We start from the raw sequence: 21,273 nt of genomic DNA, 5'->3' as shown, positions 1-21,273 counted from the left end.
TTGTGTGTTGTTGTGCAGGTTTCAAATGTCTGAGCGCCTTTACGGGGTGAGCAAGCTGCTGGTGAGATCTCTCTCTTTCTCTCTCTATGCTCTTTCTCTTTCTTCTATGTGTGTGTTGCATGCCGTTTCGACTATGCTCTCTCTCTCTCATCACTGCTCTGTGTGTGTGTGTGTGTGTGTGTGTTGCATGGTGTTTAGACTAATATTTGTTTGTGTGTTTTTGTGCAGGTTTCAAATGTCTGAGTGCCTTTGTGGGGTGAGCAAGCTATGACAGGTGAGATCTCTGTGTGTGCGTGTGTGTGTTGCATGCTGCTTTGACTAACTACATGTTGTGTTGACTAACTACATGTTGTGCTGCTTTGACTAACTACATGTTGTGTGTTGCATGCTGCTTTGACTAACTACATGTTGTGTAGGTTTCAAACGACACCTACTCCTCTTTTCAAAAGGATTCAAGCGTTTGTGCATTTTTGTGGTGAGTTCTCTCTCCCTCTCCCCTCTGTGTGTGTGTGTGTATGTTGTGTTGCATGTGTGTTGCCTCTTTTGTAAGGCCACAAAAGTGTGCCCATTGGGATGCAGAGAATGATGTGGCTTTCACACACACACACACACAACCCGTAACATTTTAGGTCTAGACTCTAGAGACAGCTTTCCAAAATGTACATGCACTGTGTGGAGCTCGAGGCGACTCAGAAGCGTGGAATAGCAGGCGACATGATGGCGACCCTAGAATAGTAGGCGAAAAGTGGACGTGGACTGGACCCGACGAACTTGGAGGTGGAGCGCAAGCGTGAAGTTCACGCTTGCAAAACGGACACACCTCCTTATTTCGAAAACAAACCACCTCCGGATTTCGTGGAGAGGACCCAGATTATTCCCATGTTGTGTACTTATGGATTCTTAAAAGAATTTATTGAATATTTTTTTCCAGGTTTTTATATTATGAATTCTCCTAGATGGGTTTAGGTTGGGACACCTTTCTTTTATGAATAGCCTGTTTTGACTTTATTTTTGGTAGAACAATACATACCATTCCCAATGACAACTGAATCCGTGAAATCCACGACAGCTACCTGAAATACAACTTATGGCTAAATGTGTGTATCTTGCATATATTTCAACACGCAATGCACATCTATTCCAAGCATTACTCCATATCTGTAATAATAAACAAGAGGAAGAATGGACAAAAATTCATAATACCCATAGGCAACACATGCGTATTTCCCCCAAACATGCAAATTTTTTAACTTATGAAACCACACAGAATTATTTGTGTGTATATAGAATAGAAGACGATACCGCTTTATGCCGTGAAAATTTTATTGAATACTTACGTTTCCTACAATCTGTCCTTCCCCCTGAAAAGATCCTCGTCACCATGGAAACGAATGTTTTAAGAAGATTGTAGACTCATTTTGTCACCCATAACCCATGCCACATCATAACTTTTTGCTTCGACTATATAATATTTTGTCAACTCTTTATTGAATATATTGACGTCTTCGTAAGTTTTTATTTTCACCACCTAATTAGACAAGAACAAAAGGCAATGTTTATCACAGATATCTAGTCAATTATAAAGGACACCCCATCAAAGATTCTCAATGGTTACTTGATCATGACCTCACCGTCTATCCATCCTTGATTGCATCTTATAGGGATACTAGCAGTCCCTCCCCCCCCTCCCCCCCCCCCTCTCTCTCTCTCTCTCTCTCTCTCTCACACACACACACACATCATAAGCCAAAATCTTGTGTCCAATGTGGATCTTAGTCGAGGTTTCACACCAGGCGCCCGAACGCCGAGTGAAACTGCTCAATTCTTGAACCTATAAACCCTTTCGCGCGCGTCTGACCTTTTTTTCCTGTGCAAAGCAAAGCGGAAGGGAGAGATGGCGCTGGCCTTCGACGAGTTCGGGCGGCCCTTCATCATTATTAGGGAGCAGGAGCAGAAGTCGCGGGTGCGCGGCCTGGATGCGCAGAAGGCCAACATCATGGCCGCCAAGTCTGTAGCCAGAATCTTGCGCACCTCTCTTGGCCCCAAGGGCATGGACAAAATGCTTCAGAGCCCCGACGGCGATGTGACCATCAGTAGGTTTCTGATCTCCTAAATACTTGTTTTGCTGTTGAAGTTAACTGTGATCTACCTTAACCTGCTCTTTTAGGTTCTTTGATGCTACCCTAAGTTACATCTAATAGTCTCGTATGCTTGTCTGCTTTAGCTGCTTGACATGACAAGGGTCAGCGCATTTTCTTTTCAAGGTAAGTCTCCCTCACTCACCCAATTACTATAAAAGGGTACCACCCTTCCAAATATTTTTCCATTCAAGGCAGTGTACAAGCCGGAAGACGAGTCCCTCCCCACAAGGGAACTTCCTGGCCAGTTGGAGTGCACCGCCTGCACAGTTGTTAGGAGAACCATGCTTTGGAGCAGATCCACGATCTTTTATGTCCATGGCTGCCAATTTCCCTGCACTACAGATGATGAGTCTTTGAGAAGCTGGATCGCATGGTGTCGTTGGATGATTGCCAAAAGTGGAGAGCACCTGGCGATTTTTGATGACGGCCAATGTGTGGCTAATGCGCGGGTGTGGCTAACACCATGTTCACCTGCCTGGTACACGTGTGACTTGTTGCCAGGTGGGTGTTTCAAACCCACGACCTCTCATTGAGTGTAGTGGGCTCCAACCATTAAGCTATTGCCTCGGGGATGATCAGCATATTTTAGTCTTGAATGTTAGTAGAGAGAAGTAGAGAGAAAATATGTCATAGCCCTCTCCAACATGTTCTAAAAGAACTACATAAATTTTATAACCAAGCTGTACCTCTTTTTCACACGAATTCTTAACACTTCGGCCTGCCAAAGATCAGAGCACATTTTAGATAGAGTAGTAAGCTTACTGACAAAGTTGCCAATTTAAGATTACTTGGGGAAGCCCCAGACATGTGCGGTGGCTTTCAAAGGTTTCCCCTCCCCTCCTTGCCCACAACAATTCAGATGACTTAGATTGTAGGATGTCTCATGTTTGCTGTGATGTAATGACCTTGTTTCTTATGCCAACTACACAACTTAGAGATGGCAAGTCTAGTAGTCATGCTTAGGCTCTGGTGTAGTGTGCATAACATACAGTAGTGGGTTGTGGTAATGTTACCCAATTGTGCTCAGGCTCTTGTGTGGTGTGCATAACATACACGTATTAATGTTGCTCAATCACAGCATTTGATTATTAACTGTAGATTTTTCTCACACACACTATATATTCAATTACATGAAATTCTTCAAATTGTTACCCATTTGTTTTAACCCCTCCCGTTTCTCTCACAGGCATGCCATTTTCAATTCCCCTAACCAGTATTTACTATTGGTCTCTACTGGACCGGACATGTAGAAATATTGTGTGAGGCAAGGATGACTACGCTTGGCTTTTAAGGGTTTGCGAAAATAGATTCAATGAGCTGTAAACAGCCTAAGTAGGTTATTGACATTTGCAAACATGCAGATACATGGACATGACCTGCACTTCCTGAGAAACTGGTTATGAGTCGGATGTCGAAAAAGACTAGCCAGTTATGAGGAGGGCTTTCCTTGGGAGGGTTTAGTGGGTAATAAGACACATCGAGTATGGATAGTATGCACTAAGAATCGGTGGTGGGTTTGCAGTGTGTTTATAGGATAATAGGGATCCCTACTGGTGTGTTGCAAATTTAAGACATGGTACACAGTAGGATTTTGTGAATGTGCAGAACTGTATGGACAGTATGCACTTTGGATTGGTGGGTCAGTTTGCAGCATGTCAATAGGATAATCTATGACAGCTTTAAGTTATGTATGCACTTTGGATTGGTGGGTCGGTCAATAGGATAATCTATGGCAGCTTTAAGTTATCTTAGAGATCCCTACTGGTGTGTTTCACATTTAGGACATGGTACACAGTAGGATTTGTCAATGTGCAGAACTGTTTGCTATTGCACGTGCATATAGTAACTAGTTGTATACTTTTCTCTGCAATCTCTGTCTTGGTTTTTAATCTCCAATGTTTCTTTGTTTGTCATATGGTGGTTACTTCATAGCAAATGATGGAGCCACTATTTTGGAGCAAATGGATGTGGAGAATCAAATCGGGAAGTTAATGGTGGAACTATCAAGGAGTCAAGATTATGAGATAGGTGATGGGACAACGGGAGTGGTGGTAACAGCTGGTGCATTGCTTGAGCAGGCAGAGCTGCTTTTAGATCGAGGTATTCACCCTATTCGAATTGCAGAAGGTTATGAGATGGCTTCAAAGATAGCTGTTGATCATCTTTCCAATATTGCCCAAAAGTTCGAGTTCAGTTCATCAGATATCGAACCTCTAGTGCAGCCATGTATGACTACATTGTCCTCCAAGATGTATGGCTTCTCTCCTTGTTCTTTTGGTTATGTGAGTGGCATTAGTGTAAGGCTCTAAAGTATGCCCTATTTTCTGGCCCCTTCATATATGTATGTATGTATACAAGTGCAAGGTCATGCTTTATCTTTACAAGAATGCTGACTGTATGGTGGTTGTGTTGTAGTGTAAATCGGTGTAAACGCAGTCTTGCTGAAATTGCAGTTAAAGCAGTGCTAGCTGTGGCTGATCTGGAAAGAAAGGATGTAAATCTCGACCTTATCAAAGTTGAAGGCAAGGTTGGAGGCAAGCTTGAAGATACAGAACTTGTGGATGGGATTATTGTGGACAAGGACATGAGCCATCCTCAAATGCCCAAGAGAATTGAAAATGCAAAGATTGCCATCTTGACCTGCCCCTTTGAACCCCCTAAGCCTAAAACCAAACATAAAGTTGACATTGATACAGTTGAAAAGTTTGAGTCTTTAAGAGAACAAGAGAAGAAGTATTTCGATGACATGGTGCAGCTGTGTAAGGTGTGGGTGCCTTCAACACCTTGTTATTAATGTGTTGTGAATAATGAGAAGTCTATGTGGCTTAAAAAAAATAAATTGCACATAGGTCTTTTTTCTCATTTAAATAAGAGGACCAATTCTTGAAGAAGGGCATGGTAACTATAGCTTAGGAGAGGGCGGTTTTTGGACATGGGGACAAAACCTGGACCTCAATGAGGTAAAGTGGGCGGTAGGGTGCAAGCTCAGCAGTCCCAGAAACAGGGCAGTGCTTCCTTGTAGGCCCTGGCCTTCCCTGACTAGTCGTAGTAGGTCTATGACTAGGAGATGTGTCTCCTTCCCCACTGTCTAGACAGAAATGTGCATCACTCCCTTCCTGCCACCCACTTATCCCCCACAGCGAAGCTCGTGTGGATGCCAACACTTCTCCCAACTGCCTGAGCCTCCAGATTTTCTCATGAATGTCTGCTTTGCCTGAATCAGGAAAACTCTCACGAGAGTTGTGGTTCTACTAGTTGCCTGCCCAGCTTTCCTTTAAATGCACCTCCAAGGGCTTCCACACGTTCCCAAATAGGCAACCATGTGTGCAGGACAAGTTGCGCGTGTGCCTAGTTGGTCTGTGCAGCACCGGCTTCTTAATCACACCCATTAGTGGACTTGGTGTGCGTGCTTGAAGACTAGGTGCACATGCTTGTTGACTTGCTGTGTATTGCAAGCACCTGAAGTTGCAGACAGCTCTGCTGTACAACTACTGATAGTACAGGCCACTAATACAGCAGCCTCTTTCCTTACATAAGGACAACTGAATGCATGCCCAATTATGTTTTTTGATAACTCAATGCAACTGAATGTATGTATGTACCTCTCTCTACATATATTGAATGTATGTATCTCATATATGTGTGTGTGTGTGGAGAGAGAGAATGAGAGAGAGGGGGGGTGCTAACCTGTTTATTGGGAAAAATGTGTTTAGGATGCTGGTGCCACTTTAGTTATCTGCCAATGGGGTTTCGATGATGAGGCAAATCACTTGTTGATGAATCGTGGGTTGCCAGCTGTTCGTTGGGTAGGTGGTGTTGAGTTGGAACTCATTGCAATCGCAACAGGTATGTGTTTGCCTCTTGTGGTTAGTGAGAAGAAAATTACTAGACGTTCTTGTGTAAATTCAGAATTTTTGTGAAGTAGTCATGTAAAAATGTTATGGTTATTAACAGGGGGACGTATTGTCCCGAGGTTTCAAGAGCTCACTCCAGAGAAGCTTGGCAAGGTAGTATATTATCTATGGTACTCATTTTGATTGCAGCCTGCTTGCTTGTTCCCTCTCACTCGCGCCTTCCCCCTCCCTCTCTCTTATATGTATGGGTTCTATCTTGTGTGCCCAGGCTGGATTGGTGAGGGAGAAAGCTTTTGGAACAACCAAGGATCGTATGCTTTACATTGAACAGTGTGCCAATTCTAGAGCAGTGACAATCTTTATAAGAGGAGGTAAGTTTTCTGTTATAACAGAGTAATGCTTCTTTGCCTAATCTCTTCCTAAGACATGCAGCATCCTCCGTCATTGGATGCATGTGTCATGTGGCTATCATGTAGGGTTAGGGTGAGGGTTTTGTAGAGAATCAACCCATGGTGCTAGCCCTGATCTAAAAAGGTACAAAATAGGCTATGCGTGAATGCAATCAATCAACACAAAGTCACCCAACTAGTTTTGGCCAGCTTAGGTGGCCTTAAGGGGGGAAAAAAAACCCTATCTCCACCACCTACAAAAGCTTTGGGAGAATCAAGGATAGAGGATATCAAGTGCTTTGTAAATCTACAGAAGTTAGGCTGCGAGAATAAAGTTTTCTATTGTCGTTCTCTTTCTATTTTGTGTCTATCTTTAGTTTTGTTTGTGCTACATTGACATTGGTATTAGAGCATGGTTTTGCACTATTATCTAACAAAGTTGGTAGAGTGGGTATAACCAATTGTCAACCACACATTTTTTTCATGTTTTGGGGATGATTTAGATAGCCAGTCAGTCTCCAATGCATTATTTGAAGACAAGTAATTTTCATAGGCATCTTTAGAGCTTTTGTTCAGTACAAAGTGCGAAGAAAAGTACCTCGAAGGATGGTGAAAGTTTATGGAGAACCAACTACCATTCTTTGAGCATAAAATTCAATGATGACAAGTTTAGTTTCAACCTCAATTGCTAGATTCAAGTAGAGTTGAGAGAAATATAGGAATTTGCTTAACTTGGGGTTATAACGTAGCAAGACAGAGTGTGTGTAGTAGATCAGGATTTTAAGGTGGACAACAGCATTTATGGACATCATTGTTGGGTATTAGTATACTTGGAACTCCGACACAAGGGTCCCATGCTCTAGATTTAATATAAGAGAGCTTTTGAAAGCTCCCTCACCCGCCCACAAGCCGTTTTTGGAAGACAGCACGCGGGGGATGCCCTTAGGATCAGAGCAGGACACCAGTCATGTTCTCTCCAGACTGTAAGGCCTTGGGAGAGTTGGGGTTGTCACTAGGCGAGTTTGTGTCAGTGTCATGTGACTTGTCTTTGCCCTTCTTGGAAGACTTGCCCTTGTCCTTGGCTTTGCCTTTGTCCTTTGACTGACAATCCTTTGACAGGTGGCCTTTCTTCCCACACTTGTAACACCGACTTCGAACTTTCTTCTGCACTGTCGAGAGTGCTTGATTAGGTCCAATAGACGATGAAACTTTCAATTTCCCGTGAGAAACTAGGATGGATTTCTCTTCCAAGAGGAGAGTACACATATCATCAAACTCGAGGGAACATGTTGTGATCTGAACCCGCAAAGCTCGGGAAACCATGTCATAATCTGCAGGAAGCCTGATGAGGAGGAGAGCAGCTAACTGAGAAGAGGTCAAGGCAGTACCTATTGCCACTAATTGGTCATGAATTACCTTAACCTTCATCACAAATGACTGCATGGAAGTCCCTGTTGTAAACTCCAGAGAAAAGAGCTGACCCAATAGGTTGACAGACCGCATTGTAGAGTCCTGTGCATATAGGTCTGTCAGCTTTCTCCAAACAGAAGCAGCACAATCCAATGTTTGCACGGCGGGGGAGACCTCTGGTGAGATGGCTCGTACAAGTGTAGAGTGAGTCTTGATTCTTCCTATCTGAAAGTTCGGTGAGAAAGGCATCCTCCTAGTCCTGAGTCCACTTCGTAGAGCTGGTAGGGCGTTCGGGCTTTCGTTCGTGGCCCTGAACAATCTCCTAGAGACCCTTGTGTGTGAACCAGACCTTCATCTGTAGCTTCCAGTGATCATAGTTTGTACCACTAAGCTTGTCCTCCTTGTTCGTGTAGGGGGAACCCATGTCTGCCTCAAAGAAGCTGTCTCAAACAACGTGTGTAGCTAAGCAATCCACATGCTCTCTCATGCACCTTTCCACAGGATCCAACTAGGGACTAGTAGCCCCCTCTGAAGATGCAGGCTGGACAACAGCAAAAGAAACGCAAAAACACATCACCGGGAGCTGCCTATCGGAAGAGGGAGGGGATCTTGGAGGGAGAGGAGTTGATGTGCCACTTGTCTGATGCACTTACTAAATCTGCAGCTAGACCTCCTCCACTTGCCTCTGTAGAAGAAAACGCAGCCTGGGGGCTGGCCGACAGCAGTTGGAGAGCTTGTAGAGCAAAAACGCAGCTAAGAGAGAGAAACGCAGCCACTGTTTTGAAGGATCTACAACCTGGAGAATCTAGGGAAGCAGAAAACGTAGAGGAACAGATTGTGTAGCAGCCATATCCTAGGCGAACGATACCATGAAAGAATGTGCACAAGCGGAAGCAATGAACATGAGAGAGAGAAAGATTGCAAGCAATAACTGAGCTTTATTAGCTTGAGGTTACAGAGTACAAGAGCTAGCAAATAGGGCAAGAAATGATATGTTGGAATGAATAAGGGAGCAACTCTTATATAGTAGTACATGAAGCAGTCGGCTGCAAGAAAACAAGCTGACAGCTCCACGACAGCATAAAAGAAGAGATGCAATATTTTAACATTCAGGAGAGGTCCTTGGATAGCCAGTGGATCGAGAGTCAGCTCGCCGCCGCTCGCACTGAGATTAGATCCATAGAGGAGAGGAGGGTGGAGTATAGGTATAATGCTAGGGCCACTTTCTTGACACAGGTAGGCGACAGAGTCATAGGGGATTTCTTTGAGATAGTTGGACCCCACAAGAGGAGAGATGGTATTCGCAGGTTGCGTGGCCAAGCTGGAGCTATTGTTTCAGATCCCCCCCCCAAAGGTGAGAGCCACCGCCATGGACTTTTTTTGATTTCTCCTCATTGGTGCCCCAACATCTTCATAGGTGGCGGACGCACGCGAGAGGGTCTAGCGCGAGGTGGAAAGATACGTAAGGAACAGAAGGTACACGTTTAGGTACACTGAGATTTTGAGGTATGTTAAATGCGTAAGATATGTAAATTTAAAAAACATTGAAAAATATTATACGTACCTTACGGTAAGAGACCGAATTTATGCAACCTTGTTTTGACGGCATACGAGGGAGGTGGTTCCCACTTCTCTTTGGTCTTTTTTATTGATGCTATTTACTCCTCAGGAGTTGGCAGAGGCATTGATTGCACTTCCTTGGGGAAAATGCCAAGGGGCGGATAGGCTTCTAGTCTCCTTTCTTCGCCATTGGGACCTCATGGAAGATGGCCTTCGAGTTGCCTTCAATGAGATTATGATTACAGGTGCCATGCCAGAGAGGCTCTCTGCGGGCCAAACCAGCAGGGTTGCTTCAACCATTGCCCGTTCTTGAGGGTCCGTTTCACGACATTTTGATGGATTTTGTTGGACCTCTTCTTGCATCTACTGGATATCGGAATACTCAGTGTATGACGATAGTTGAGAGGTTCAATGAATTTTGTATGCTTATACCATGCAAACAGACGGCCACAGCAAAAGATATAGCCCGGCTCTTTCTCCGACATTGGTACCCAGTTTTTGGTTCGCCACGGACCATTACTTCAGATCGGGACCCAAAGTTTACATCTCACTGCTGGCGAGCTCTGTTCGACAACTTTGGTACCAAATTGCAATTTTCCAGTTGTTTCCATACCCAGACCGATGGCCAAACCGAGATTTACAATCAGTTGTCTTTCGATTCGCTGAAAGCGTACTGCCATGATCAGCAGTCGAAGTGGGAGCTTCGTCTCCCGTTGGTACAGGCGATTCTCAATGACACTCACTCATCTAGTGTTGGTAGAACTCCGTATGAGATAGCCTTTGGTCGAAGATTGTCATCTCTTCTCACGAGGATGATCTCTCCTTCCTTGGAAGCCAACAAGATGGCATAAACTTTTTCAGCCATCATTGAGTTCGTCAAAGAGCGTCTTACCAAAGCTCAGGAGGCTTACACTAGACAGGCAAACAAGTCATGGAGAGACGTCAATTTCAAAGAAGGTGAATGGGTTTATTTAAGGTTCATGAAGCAAAGACTAAAGCAAGTGGGCAAGTGCTGTCCAAAGTTATCCTCTAGAAGTTTTGGTCCTTTTCCCATCATACAGAAGATCAGCGACGTCACGATGCAACTCAGATTGCCAGACAGTTGGACGATGCACAATGTCTTCCATGTCTCTTATTGGACCTTCATTGTAGAATGTTCCAGAAGAAGTTCAAAGATCGAGGTACCCATGAAGCCATTTCGCTAGATGAAGATTTTTTTTTGGAGTATCCACAATTATTGGCGGACAACCTCGAAGCTATGAACCTACCGCCAAGCTAAGCAGGAGGGAATGTCACTTGCACCCACGCATTGTGGTACAGGGTGACAAACTGGCTCATCAACAGTGCAAGATTCATGTACAGAAGTGGTACCTTTTAGGGTTTATTTGTCGTACTGTGACCCCTTTGTGAGCCTAGTTCGGGACATGTCAGGCACGAGCGACGTAGGTTAGTCTCCCAGTGTTAGGTAAGTCCTCTTAACCCGATGTGGAGAATTCAGCAAGTGTTAATCATTCAGGGGTCAGCCATAGCAGTAGTTGCATTAGGAGCATGTAGTTGCACTTCATATGGAGGGGGCCAGCCCTAAGGCCAGCCCCAAGGCAGCTCCAAGTGGTGGCTAGCCTTGCAAGAGGTAGCCAAACCCCTTGCCATGCTCACAAGCCCCTGTCGTCCATGTGAGGTCTTGGGCTCCTATCGGCCAGGACAGGCAGCCAGCCGACCAGCCAATTAATCAAACAACATCCAACCAAATAATTGCAGCAGTGACTAGCATTAAATGCTAGTCGTGAGCAGTTTGCTGCAGTCGACTGGCATTTAATGCTAGTCATGAGCATTTTCTGCCAGCCAACCAGCAGTTGGAGCAGCCGATTGGCTTCCCTCGGTCATTTAAAAAGGCAGGTACAGTTCAGTCCTAAAATATTCAATCAGAAAATTCAGAGATCAACATCAGCACTCAAGCATGTATGCTGAAGCCTGTGCCTGTGCATACCTTCAGCCTACTTGTGCTCTCAGCCCAAGGCATAGAAGCTCAGTCTCTTCAGGAGTTTGCAGCACACCTTCCCTCAGTCCTCGGACCGGTGTTTACTCTCGAAGATAGCTTCATAGATGCCTAAAGCCTATGCACAGTTCTGCCCAACGTTTGGTCGCTTTGTCCTTGCAGTTGGCGGTCAATCAGTTAGTTTGTCCACTTAGTCTTGTGGACACAGTTCGGCTTGTTTACAGTTCTCCAAAAGAAGAAATAAAGCAAATACTATTGCTTGTAGGAGGGGGCCCTTCAATGGGTAATTCGGGACTCCATGTGGTGTCGGCTCTACTACATCTATTTTCAATTTCATGTATGCTGTTTTAAAGGATTGCTAAACTCACTAAACTCAGGTTTAAAGAAAAGGCCCCGTTGTTTCACACGGTCCTAGCTTAGCGCTTGCTACAGATAGATTGGAGATCCGACAGTGCAGACCCATCACTCTCCTTGGGACAGCCTATAAGATATTGGCCAAGGCCATCAGCAAGAGACTTCAGCCTTTTCTCCCAGACTTGATCCATGACACTCAAGTTGGCTTTGTTCAGGATAGGAGCATCTTGGACAGCATTTTTACCATCTGGGAGGCGATATCTTCGACCTCATTGTGCTTCTCCTAGATTTTGAGAAAGCATATTATAGGGTGGATTGGAGCTTTTTGGAGGCCACGATGAGCTAGATGGGATTCCCCATGGAGTGGATTCATGGGGTTACAGGACTTTACTCAGCCTCACATAGCTAGGTCCTCATTTAGGGGGCTCGAGGTGGCAGATTTTCCCTTTCCCGCTCGGTTCGGCAGGGCTGTCCATTGGCACCTTACTTGTTTCTTTTCGTCGTCGCGGCCATCAGCAATTTTCTCTCTACCCAAGAGACCGAGCTCCAGGGATTGCATTTTCCCCTCCGTATGCTGGAGGAGTTGCTTGATTTAGAGTTTGCAGATGACACAGTAGCCTTCCTTGCAGGGCATGTTGGGAATCTGTAGAGATTCGCGGAGGCGATTGAGATTTTCTGTCGTGCATCAAGAGCGCAGATCAACTAGCACAAATCGTGTGGTTTTTGGGTAGGTTCAATTCCCGCCTTGACTTGGAGACTAGTTAAGGCTTTCCAGTGGATCCCAAGGGTCACTCCCGTTCGCTATCTCGGTTGCTAGGTTGGCATTGATATCTCTCCCGATCAGCAACTCGATCCGCTCAGGGAGGCTCTCCCGAGTAGGCAGAGTGGTGGTGGCGAACCAGGTACTTCTAGCCACCATGTGGTACATCACTTTGTGCTAGGCCTTTTCTCGGGCATGCATTGGCCAGGTACAACGATTGATCCGGAACTTCTTATGGACTGGAAGTGATGGGAGGCAAGCTAGGGCCAAGGTGGCATGGCGAGTGATCATTCAGCCACGTAGCAGGAGGGGGCTTGGCCTCATCGATCCTGCTATTTAGAGCTGTGCCTTGCTGGGCAAGTTGATTGTCAGAGGACTCCTCCTTGGTGGTGAGCCGTCGAAGGATTTCTTATCAGCTCGGATCTCAGCCCGCACTCCGAGCCTTGGGGGCCCGTGGCCGCAGAGTACCCGATGGATCTTCACGGAGATGCGAGCTCGTGGTTTTAGCCTAGCTTTTGAGGACAGATTTGCACCAGTTTACTTCGGGCTTGGGATCATCTCAGACCAGCCCTCAGATAGATAGTACCAATTGCCTCAAAGGAGCGGCTTCAAGAGCCTTTGGTTTGGAACCCCCTGATCCGTTTTTTCAGTGGCCACATGTTAGGAGTCTGATCGCATGTATCGTGTGGAGCCTTGAGCATGGGACTAGCCAGGTCTCTTGGAGATTGGATTGCACACAGGCACCTATCTCTGGAGGAGCAAGAGTGAGGCCTGACAGGGATCCGGGGTCGAAATAGGCTCAGCATCAACATTGACTCAGCTATCCCTCATGAGTGGCTAATGCCTATTCTAGACTCGACTCCCCCCCCCCCCCCCCCCCAGTATGGCTAGGAGTGTTTACCAGACATGATATCCTTGTGGCAATCCACGGAGCAGATGAGGACAGTGGTCTGCTCACTTTTTCTATTGGTTCCCAGGGCAGACTAGAGAGATCAGAGCTTCCCTTGGAGAATTTCAGAGGCTACACCTTGCAGAGGGTGAGGGTGATTGGTTTTCGGGCATGGGAATGGCACATAGATCTAGCACTAGCCAAGGTGGCTAGGGAGAGGCTATGGCGGCTATGGATTTGGGAGTGTTGAGCTCTCACGCTGCTGCAGTGGGAACCGAGAGAGTGGACTTGGCATGATCTTGTGGATCAAGAGGAGACTCTGGACAAGGTGGTGACAGAGGCTCAAGGCACAGTCAATGTCGGGAGGAATAGACGGGTAGTCGGTGAAACAGTAACAGATGGAAGGCAAGAGGCATGCTGGGGGAAAAAAAAATCGCCAAGAGCAGTCGAGAGCAAAATCACCGCCTGGGGGCCGAAATAGGGGCTTGGCCCAGTAGGGGTGCTGTAAGGCTAGCCCTGCCTGGGAGACCCCCCCCCCCGGCATCCGCCTAGCCGACTGAGCGGCGGTGCTCAGCTCAGCCCCACCGGCACCCTATCATGGGGTCGTCCACTTGGGCGGCAGAAAATGGCGGAGACAATGGTGCTTGGGACGAAGCAGCGGGACCAGTGGGGTGAACACCACAGTGGCGGCACGGGGTGCGAAGTAGACGAGGGGACCAGTGCTCTGATACCAATTATTGGTCTTAGCCTTACGGTTACAGGCCTAAGCTACAAGGTATGGAGAATAGAACTCCCATGTGTGTGCTGCTGTAGAGAGAGAAAACAAAGAGTCAGAGAGAAACTCAATGCTCTTGAGAAAGATGATTACAAGACCCAATGTGGATTGATTAGAGATGTGTTTTGAAGTACACCAAGTACATGCTTTTATAGGTTGCAAACCTTATCTTTTGACTCACAAATCACACTCGGGACACATGGATGATGGCACACACTTATCTTATCCAGATAAGAGGGTGTTCACACACATGTAGGCACACTTACACATACATGAGTTGTTCACACCTAAATAGATGTTCACACCTATACAAACACATAGATGGTTACACACATACTAACAGGTACACGTGGTGGACATATAGGACACAACAGACTCTGCAATACCCAACAGTCTTGCATTCGACGTGTTTTCTCCACAGCGTTGGTTCCTCATTGGCATCTTTCCTGTTGGAGGACTTCATGGCAGCCACTCCGTCCACCCCATTCGAGGTGCCAACATCGGTTGTCACTTACCTGAAGCGGACCTCCAGCTACTTGCCTCAGCGGTGGCCTTCCACGAGGCTACCACCCTTATATGCAAGTTCATTGGAGCAGACCTGCCCATGGACATATCCAAGGCCTCTTGGAAGCCGCGCTCGTCAGTTAGCAAGGGAATATCCTGGACATCCTCTTCGTCAGCAACAACTACATCCGGATCAAAATTCGACTCACCCTCCTTGGCCACGAAAGCCCTGGCATTGAGCCCACTAGCAGTGCGGGGCTTTGAGGTGTTCCTTGCCCAAAAGAGACACGGCTTCTCCCTAGACTCGGACCCCTTGCTGGTGTCCCGGGCTTTCCTAGTATCGGTCTGTTTCTTCCCGGGCCTTCCCAAGGAGTATCACACTCTACTTCCAGTATTGTTGTATGAAGTGTATGCTGTAACCCATGGTTTGAATCATGGCCTAAGTCAATACATATAATCTGGTGCCAGCGCTCAGGGTAAGATGTCCAGTAGTCAAATCCTCATCGATAGTCCCTTTATTGCTTCCTTCTGGCATCATGATATCCTTGCTGGCCCAGGGTGTACTCCTGGCTGCACGATATATATGTATGTGGTTTAATCTCCTGCAGTTACATTGCTTGTAATGACCATAGGGTGCTGATTCTGTGAATTGATGTGACCTTAGGATACTTAGTATTTGATGTCTTTGGCTTGTTTCTTCTCTTTGCAGGGAATAAAATGATCGTAGAGGAGACTAAACGAAGTATCCATGATGCACTTTGTGTTGCACGGAATTTGATTCGTAATAATGCAATTGTGTACGGAGGGGGGTCTGCAGAGATATCATGTTCTCTTGTGATAGATGCAGCTGCTGATAAGATTCCAGGGGTAGAACAGGTGTGATTCTCTCAGCCCAAGGACTCAATTTCACAGATTTACTGGTGGTTGATAATTGTGCTTATCTGACATTTAAGATTTTCATATTTAGTGAACTCAAATGCACAGTTTTACTTGCAGTGTCTACACATTATTACCTTCCCATTAGACTGGTGGGGAGCTGGGTGTCCACCCTTTAAAGTGGGGGTACCTTGGCTGTACCTTGTACATGGATGGGGGCTTGGGCTCTCCTAACAGGTGCCAAGATACTCCTCTTTCACAGGCAGGGGACAGTTGAGTTCACACATTATCACCTGCCAACCCTTTAAAGAGGGATACCTTGGCCGTCCCTTGTACTTGGGTGGGGGCTTGGACTCCCCCAACGAGCACCCAAGATTTCATGGGCAGGGGAGTTCATGTATAATTGGTGGTCAAGAATCAAGATCCCCCCACCTTTTCCTTTCATGGCAAGAAGGCTAATACGTGGCGCCCGTTTTTATGTGATCAGACACATTTGTAACGTACTACTAACAAGTGATCAGAAAGTTTGACCCTGGATTTGTCATGCTGCAGTATGCGATGCGAGCTTTTGCAGAGGCCTTGGATGCGGTCCCAATGGCACTAGCCGAAAACAGTGGCCTGCAACCAATCGACACTTTAACTGCTGTGAAGTCACAGCAAGTCAAGGTGAGGACCTAAATTCCATGCTTCTATTTTTCCCTGTAGCTGAGAATGGTGGCACACTTTTAATTGCATGGTACTTTTCTTTGTGCTGGTATCATGTACAGGAGAGAAACCCTCACTTGGGCATTGACTGTAACAATATGGGAACCAATGACATGAAGGAACAGAATGTGTTTGAGACTCTGATTGGGAAACAGCAGCAGATATTACTGGCCACTCAGGTTGTGAAGATGATCTTGAAAATTGATGATGTGATCACACCTTCCAGCTTTTAAAACTTCGGGTGCTCTCATGCTCTAGCAACAGGCAACTGCATGGGAGTCCATCATGGGTGTGATAGCGCAAAGCATAATGGGTGTGATAGCGCAGTGACTTGAAATTGTCCATCATGTTTTCAGCTTAAATCACCTCTACTTATCCATATCATGAGTTTGGGAGTGGTGGTCCCTAATGCTTTATTGCAGATTTAATTTGCATTTTAATCAGACTTTAAATTGCATGGAGGTAAATGCCTTCTCTATCTATTGATTTAGAAGCTAAGCTAGACCTTCGATACCATTTTGCCTCACTACCTTTTATGTGGAACAATAAACAATGTACAAAATGATGTTGATATTGAGCACGTTTCTTAGCGATAGATGTTAATGCAATGACTACCATAATGCTTGTAAGGTGGTAAAAGTATTATACCATAATGCTTCTAATGATATTATATCATTTAAAAGTAGGTGGTAATTTGAGGTATTTCTGTAGTTATTCCTATCACACCCCACACATTCATGCTTACAAATTACAGTGTTTCCTTTATTTTTTCTTTACTTTAAAGCTATCGGAGACATTAATGTAATAGCTATACCTTATAGAGACAAGGTGATAAGACATGTTCATTTCACCAATTATTGTAAAACATTAAATTTATAATTTGAAATCCTTGCACCTATGCATAATTGACACAACAACCATAGTTGCATCAACATTGGCATCCTTTGGCTTTGCCAGTTGAGAAGTATTTACCCTAGGATCCACTGGCTTCAACTCAAAAACAATCCCCCCCCCCCCCCCCCCCCCCCCGATCTACTAGCTTCAGCCTAGCAGGTTTTAAAGCAAAAAACATCACGATGGGGGCAGGAGGAGGTACAAGAGTCCTGAGTTTCATATCCCCACTTTTTGGCTTTGAGAGACTACACTCTTGTCAATTTTTTGTGTTTTTTAAAAGGGAATCCACTCGTCAAAGTACACGCCATTCAATGATCGACGACCACAAGAATGTCAAGATTCTAGAATGAGCCCACTCTGGTCTGGCTAGAGCGGAGAGATTTCGCCCCAGATACCACCACAAAGAACTAGGCTTGTGGTGGCCTATGCTATTTAGTTATACGACCAAATTCCTAAGAGGCTACGATGTGTTAATGGTTAGCCATCAGGATGCCTCTATACCCCATAGTGTCTTTATAACCTTTTGAGAAATGAGGTATTACTTTTGCGGGACCCTCATTAGTTTGATGGCAAGAAGCACACAAGCTCACTATAGCTACCACACACATACTATTATACCAAGGGGGTAGAAGCCCGTGCGATCAAGAAAAATGATGCAAGATCCATACCGAATTCCTATACAAAAACATAATTGCTAGATTAGAGATTAGAGGAACACATTTCATCAATGAAGAAGTGGTAAGATTCTTGTTAAAAGGAATTTATGGTTGTACACCACGTCTCACCCTATTACCCTTGAGAAAATGGCCAGGCTGAGAGCATTAATAAAATCATGTGCTATTTGGACTAAGACCATAGAGGCTAGAAGTGAAGGATGTATGTAGCAACTAGGAAGAGAAGTTTCCTGCAGCTCTATGGGCATACCGTAAAGGTAGCCATTGACACCATGCTGTTCAACCTAACGTATGGAACCAATGCCACTATGCCAACCCAAGCTTAGGATTTCCATGCAGGTTGACTTGTCATCTTCTCATTGATTGTCTCTTTGATTTGGAGAGGAGAGGTTTCCTGGTTACATTCTCACTGTCATCTCTTTGAGTTGGAGAGGAGAGGTTTTGCCATGTTACATTCTCACTGATTGTCTCTTTGAGCTAGAAAGACTATAGGAGGCCGTGCTCTGTGCAATCTATGGAAGGCTTTTTCTTGGAAAGATGCCTCTAGCCTCTCATACTTTCAAGTGTTCTTATAAACTCTCAAGGACACCATATAAGGACACCCAACCCTATATCTCTAATACATGTTCGAGAGTTTGGAAGCAAACCTAGCCTAAAAAAAAAATAGATCAAACATAATTCTACAGCAAAAAAACAAGATTGAGAAAGCAAGCAAGCTTGACATGACCATATGTTCAATTGAAGAACCATGAATGTGCACAAAGCTTACCCTTTTGATGGTTTATAAATGGAAGCTTGTAGAAACCATGAATGTGCACAAAGCTTACCCTTTTGATGGTTTATAAATGGTTAAGCTTGTGCAAAATGCAAAGCGATTGAATTAAACTTTAACAAGTTACTGTATTGAAAAATAACAAAATTACATTACAACTACCTTGTTTTGCAGCTCTAATATCGCACATAATGTTTGATTAAAATTTGTGAATTAGAAAAACTCATATAAACTACAATGTTCAACTTGCCCAACCTAACATGTAAAATTGAAAGAAAAAGTGGTGTGAATGATCCTTAGTAGATATTTATGAGTATCTCTAGGTGAGAGCTAGGTTATTTGAGTGACTAGCTAGTCAATTGCACTGAACCATTATGTTACTCTAAACTAGAATGCTTGGGTACCCTTATTGCTTGCTCTTATGCGTTGCCAACGTGCTTTGAAAGACGTGTGTGTCATCTTGAAGTGCTCAAATGAACTTGAATTTGAAAGCTTCCCTGGTAGGGATGCTAGAGTGACATCCACAATTCATGAACCTCAAGCCTATGCTTATATTTGGTGGAGATCTCAAAGTACCTCACAAGACAAAACGTTGCAAATTCACTACGACGTTTGAATCTGAGTTCTATGTCATTACTCAAGGCGTAGGACTTTTGTGCTTGTTTGTGTGAGTGGGGGAAAAAAAACCATACATAAGTATGGTGTGGAGTTGGCACAGTCCTCCCCAAAAAATAATAAACATAGGGGAACTTGCCCTTCCCCTGTTTCCAAAATAACACTTTTGATATCGAAAGTGGACTAAAGATACACCTTCAATGTTGAAGGTGGCCACCATACCTTCACTGCTCTTGAAGTTTGGTGCTCTCCAAAGCTTGAGAATTTGATACACATCTTGCAGATGCTCCAAGGAGGTGTCATGCTTGTGCCAGCACTCTGATGCTCCTATCTCTCATCGCACCTCCATAAACCCTGACAAAGTTGGATCTATGGCCTCGTACGCTCACAATTTTGCCGTCTAGCAGCATGCTCTAGGAACATGAATATGTAAACATACTTGGAAAGGGTGCTAGAGCCACATTTGCTATCGATGAACTGCATGACTACGCTTATGATCGATGATCTTGAATTACCTCGCAAAAAGGATAATTACAAATTGGTTAGCACATTTGAATCTCAGTTACACGTCGTTCAAGTCATACGAATTTTGTGCTTGTGTGACCTCATTCTCCATTCCACCACCTCGTCCTATTGGGGCAGATCATACATACTTGGTATTTTCACTAGCCAGATCACCAGTATCACCAGCTCCCCACATATCGACCCCACACACTACCATCTACTTCACACATGACATGGCAGACATATACACTAGCAGAGTAGAGGATGGGCTCCTACTCATGGATCCCCTGGCACCTATGGACCATTACAGCCCAGCTGGCATCACTCCTACACACGGATGCATTACAGAGCTTCCCACATCGTGTCCACTCAGGAGAGCCTGCGAGATCTGGGACTATGCCCCAGAACAGATGGTATGATGACGAGTGCAGAGCCCTATACTCACAGCTCCGCATACAGAGAGCATTGGGAGTCATCACAGAGCAGGAGTCGAGGAGAGAGATGAGGAGACTTACTCGCCGCAAAAGGCGGGCCTTCGCAGAGATACATGAGCTAGAGATCTTTCATTTCTTCATGAGTAGAGATAGCCCTGTCTCATGGCGGCACTTCAGAGAGCCCTGGACACGACACCTATTGTTGCAGACCCACAGACATGGCACACATATGCAGAGGGCCTATACCACGCCCCACAGCTCAGCCCACAGGAGCCTCGACCTACCACAGCTAGCTTCTTTACCCACTCGATGGTACAGGAAGCTATCCGCCCGTCTACAACATGGATGGGCCGTCGACCATATGGGCCTGCAGGGTGAGCATCTCATATATGCAGTTGATTCTTTGGCTCCTTTTCTTGCACACCTGTTTAACAGGGCACTAGCAGAGGGTTTACCTGTGGAGTGGACGATGGACACCATTGTGCCGATTCACAAACAGGGGATATGCTCGACCCGAGCAACTACAAGACGGTTATGGTTGGCCACGTGCTGGCCAAACTCTATGGTGCAGTGTTGGAGCAAGAGCTTAGCTTATATGCTGAGCAAGTAGGTTTACACTCATCAGGGCAGGCAGGCTCTTTAGGAGAGCTTTCTCTACCACTGACCATGTATTCACTTTGAGATGTATGATTGATCAGGCCAGAGTGAGGAAGAGAAAGCTCTATTGTTGCTTTGTGGATTTTCGCAAGGCATTTGACACAGTACTACGAGAGAGACTCTTTCAGCGCCTGTAGTCTCTTGGCATACCAACAGATATGACATGGGGCATCTATGCATTATATGAGCAGGTTTTTGGGCGAGACTATTGCTAGCACCATTGGTGGTGTGAAGCAAGGGTGCCCACTTTCCCCCACGCTATTTGGGTTATACATTGATGAGGTGGCTGACTTCATTACACGGGGAGGCGGAGATGGAGTTGATTTAGCAGGTACCTCAGTACATATTATGCTTTATGCTGATGATATTGTATTAGTGTCTGAGTCTCCAGGTGGTCTACAACAGCATCTACATGCACTCGATGATTTCTGCACACAGAGGGGTCTTACTGTGAACCTTGGGAAAACCAAGGTTATGGTCTTTCATACATCGAGACAGGGCAGGAGTCAG

General features: G+C 45.3%; 1 protein-coding gene across 1 annotated transcript; it reads left to right on the top strand.

The window, feature by feature from the left end:
* Positions 1 to 1,843: 1,843 nt before the first annotated feature.
* On the top strand, positions 1,844 to 16,658 carry LOC147613853 (T-complex protein 1 subunit epsilon). The gene is made up of 9 exons (XM_086781828.1): positions 1,844 to 2,093; positions 4,074 to 4,392; positions 4,557 to 4,905; positions 5,855 to 5,987; positions 6,096 to 6,148; positions 6,264 to 6,366; positions 15,342 to 15,508; positions 16,061 to 16,174; positions 16,276 to 16,658. The coding sequence occupies exons 1-9, from the start codon at positions 1,895 to 1,897 to the stop codon at positions 16,444 to 16,446; spliced, it is 1,608 nt and encodes a 535-aa protein (XP_086637954.1). The 5' UTR covers positions 1,844 to 1,894; the 3' UTR covers positions 16,447 to 16,658.
* Positions 16,659 to 21,273: the final 4,615 nt, after the last annotated feature.

Source organism: Cibotium barometz, chromosome 43 (genome assembly GCF_041138505.1).
Source record: "Cibotium barometz isolate CiBa-2024 chromosome 43, ASM4113850v1, whole genome shotgun sequence".
NCBI classification, from domain to species: Eukaryota; Viridiplantae; Streptophyta; class Polypodiopsida; order Cyatheales; family Cibotiaceae; genus Cibotium; species Cibotium barometz.
Note: the sequence above shows the minus strand (reverse complement) of the source record. Positions and strands in the feature narration are given on the sequence as shown.

What these genes read in the sequence shown, in the direction of transcription:
- LOC147613853 (XM_086781828.1), top strand. Translation starts at nt 1,895, where the DNA reads ATGGCGCTGGCCTTCGACGAGTTCGGGCGGCCCTTCATCATTATTAGG. An exon ending in CGACGGCGATGTGACCATCA is followed by an intron (nt 2,094 to 4,073) that starts GTAGGTTTCTGA and finishes GTTACTTCATAG; the next exon opens with CAAATGATGGAGCCACTATT. An exon ending in GACAATCTTTATAAGAGGAG is followed by an intron (nt 6,367 to 15,341) that starts GTAAGTTTTCTG and finishes TTCTCTTTGCAG; the next exon opens with GGAATAAAATGATCGTAGAG.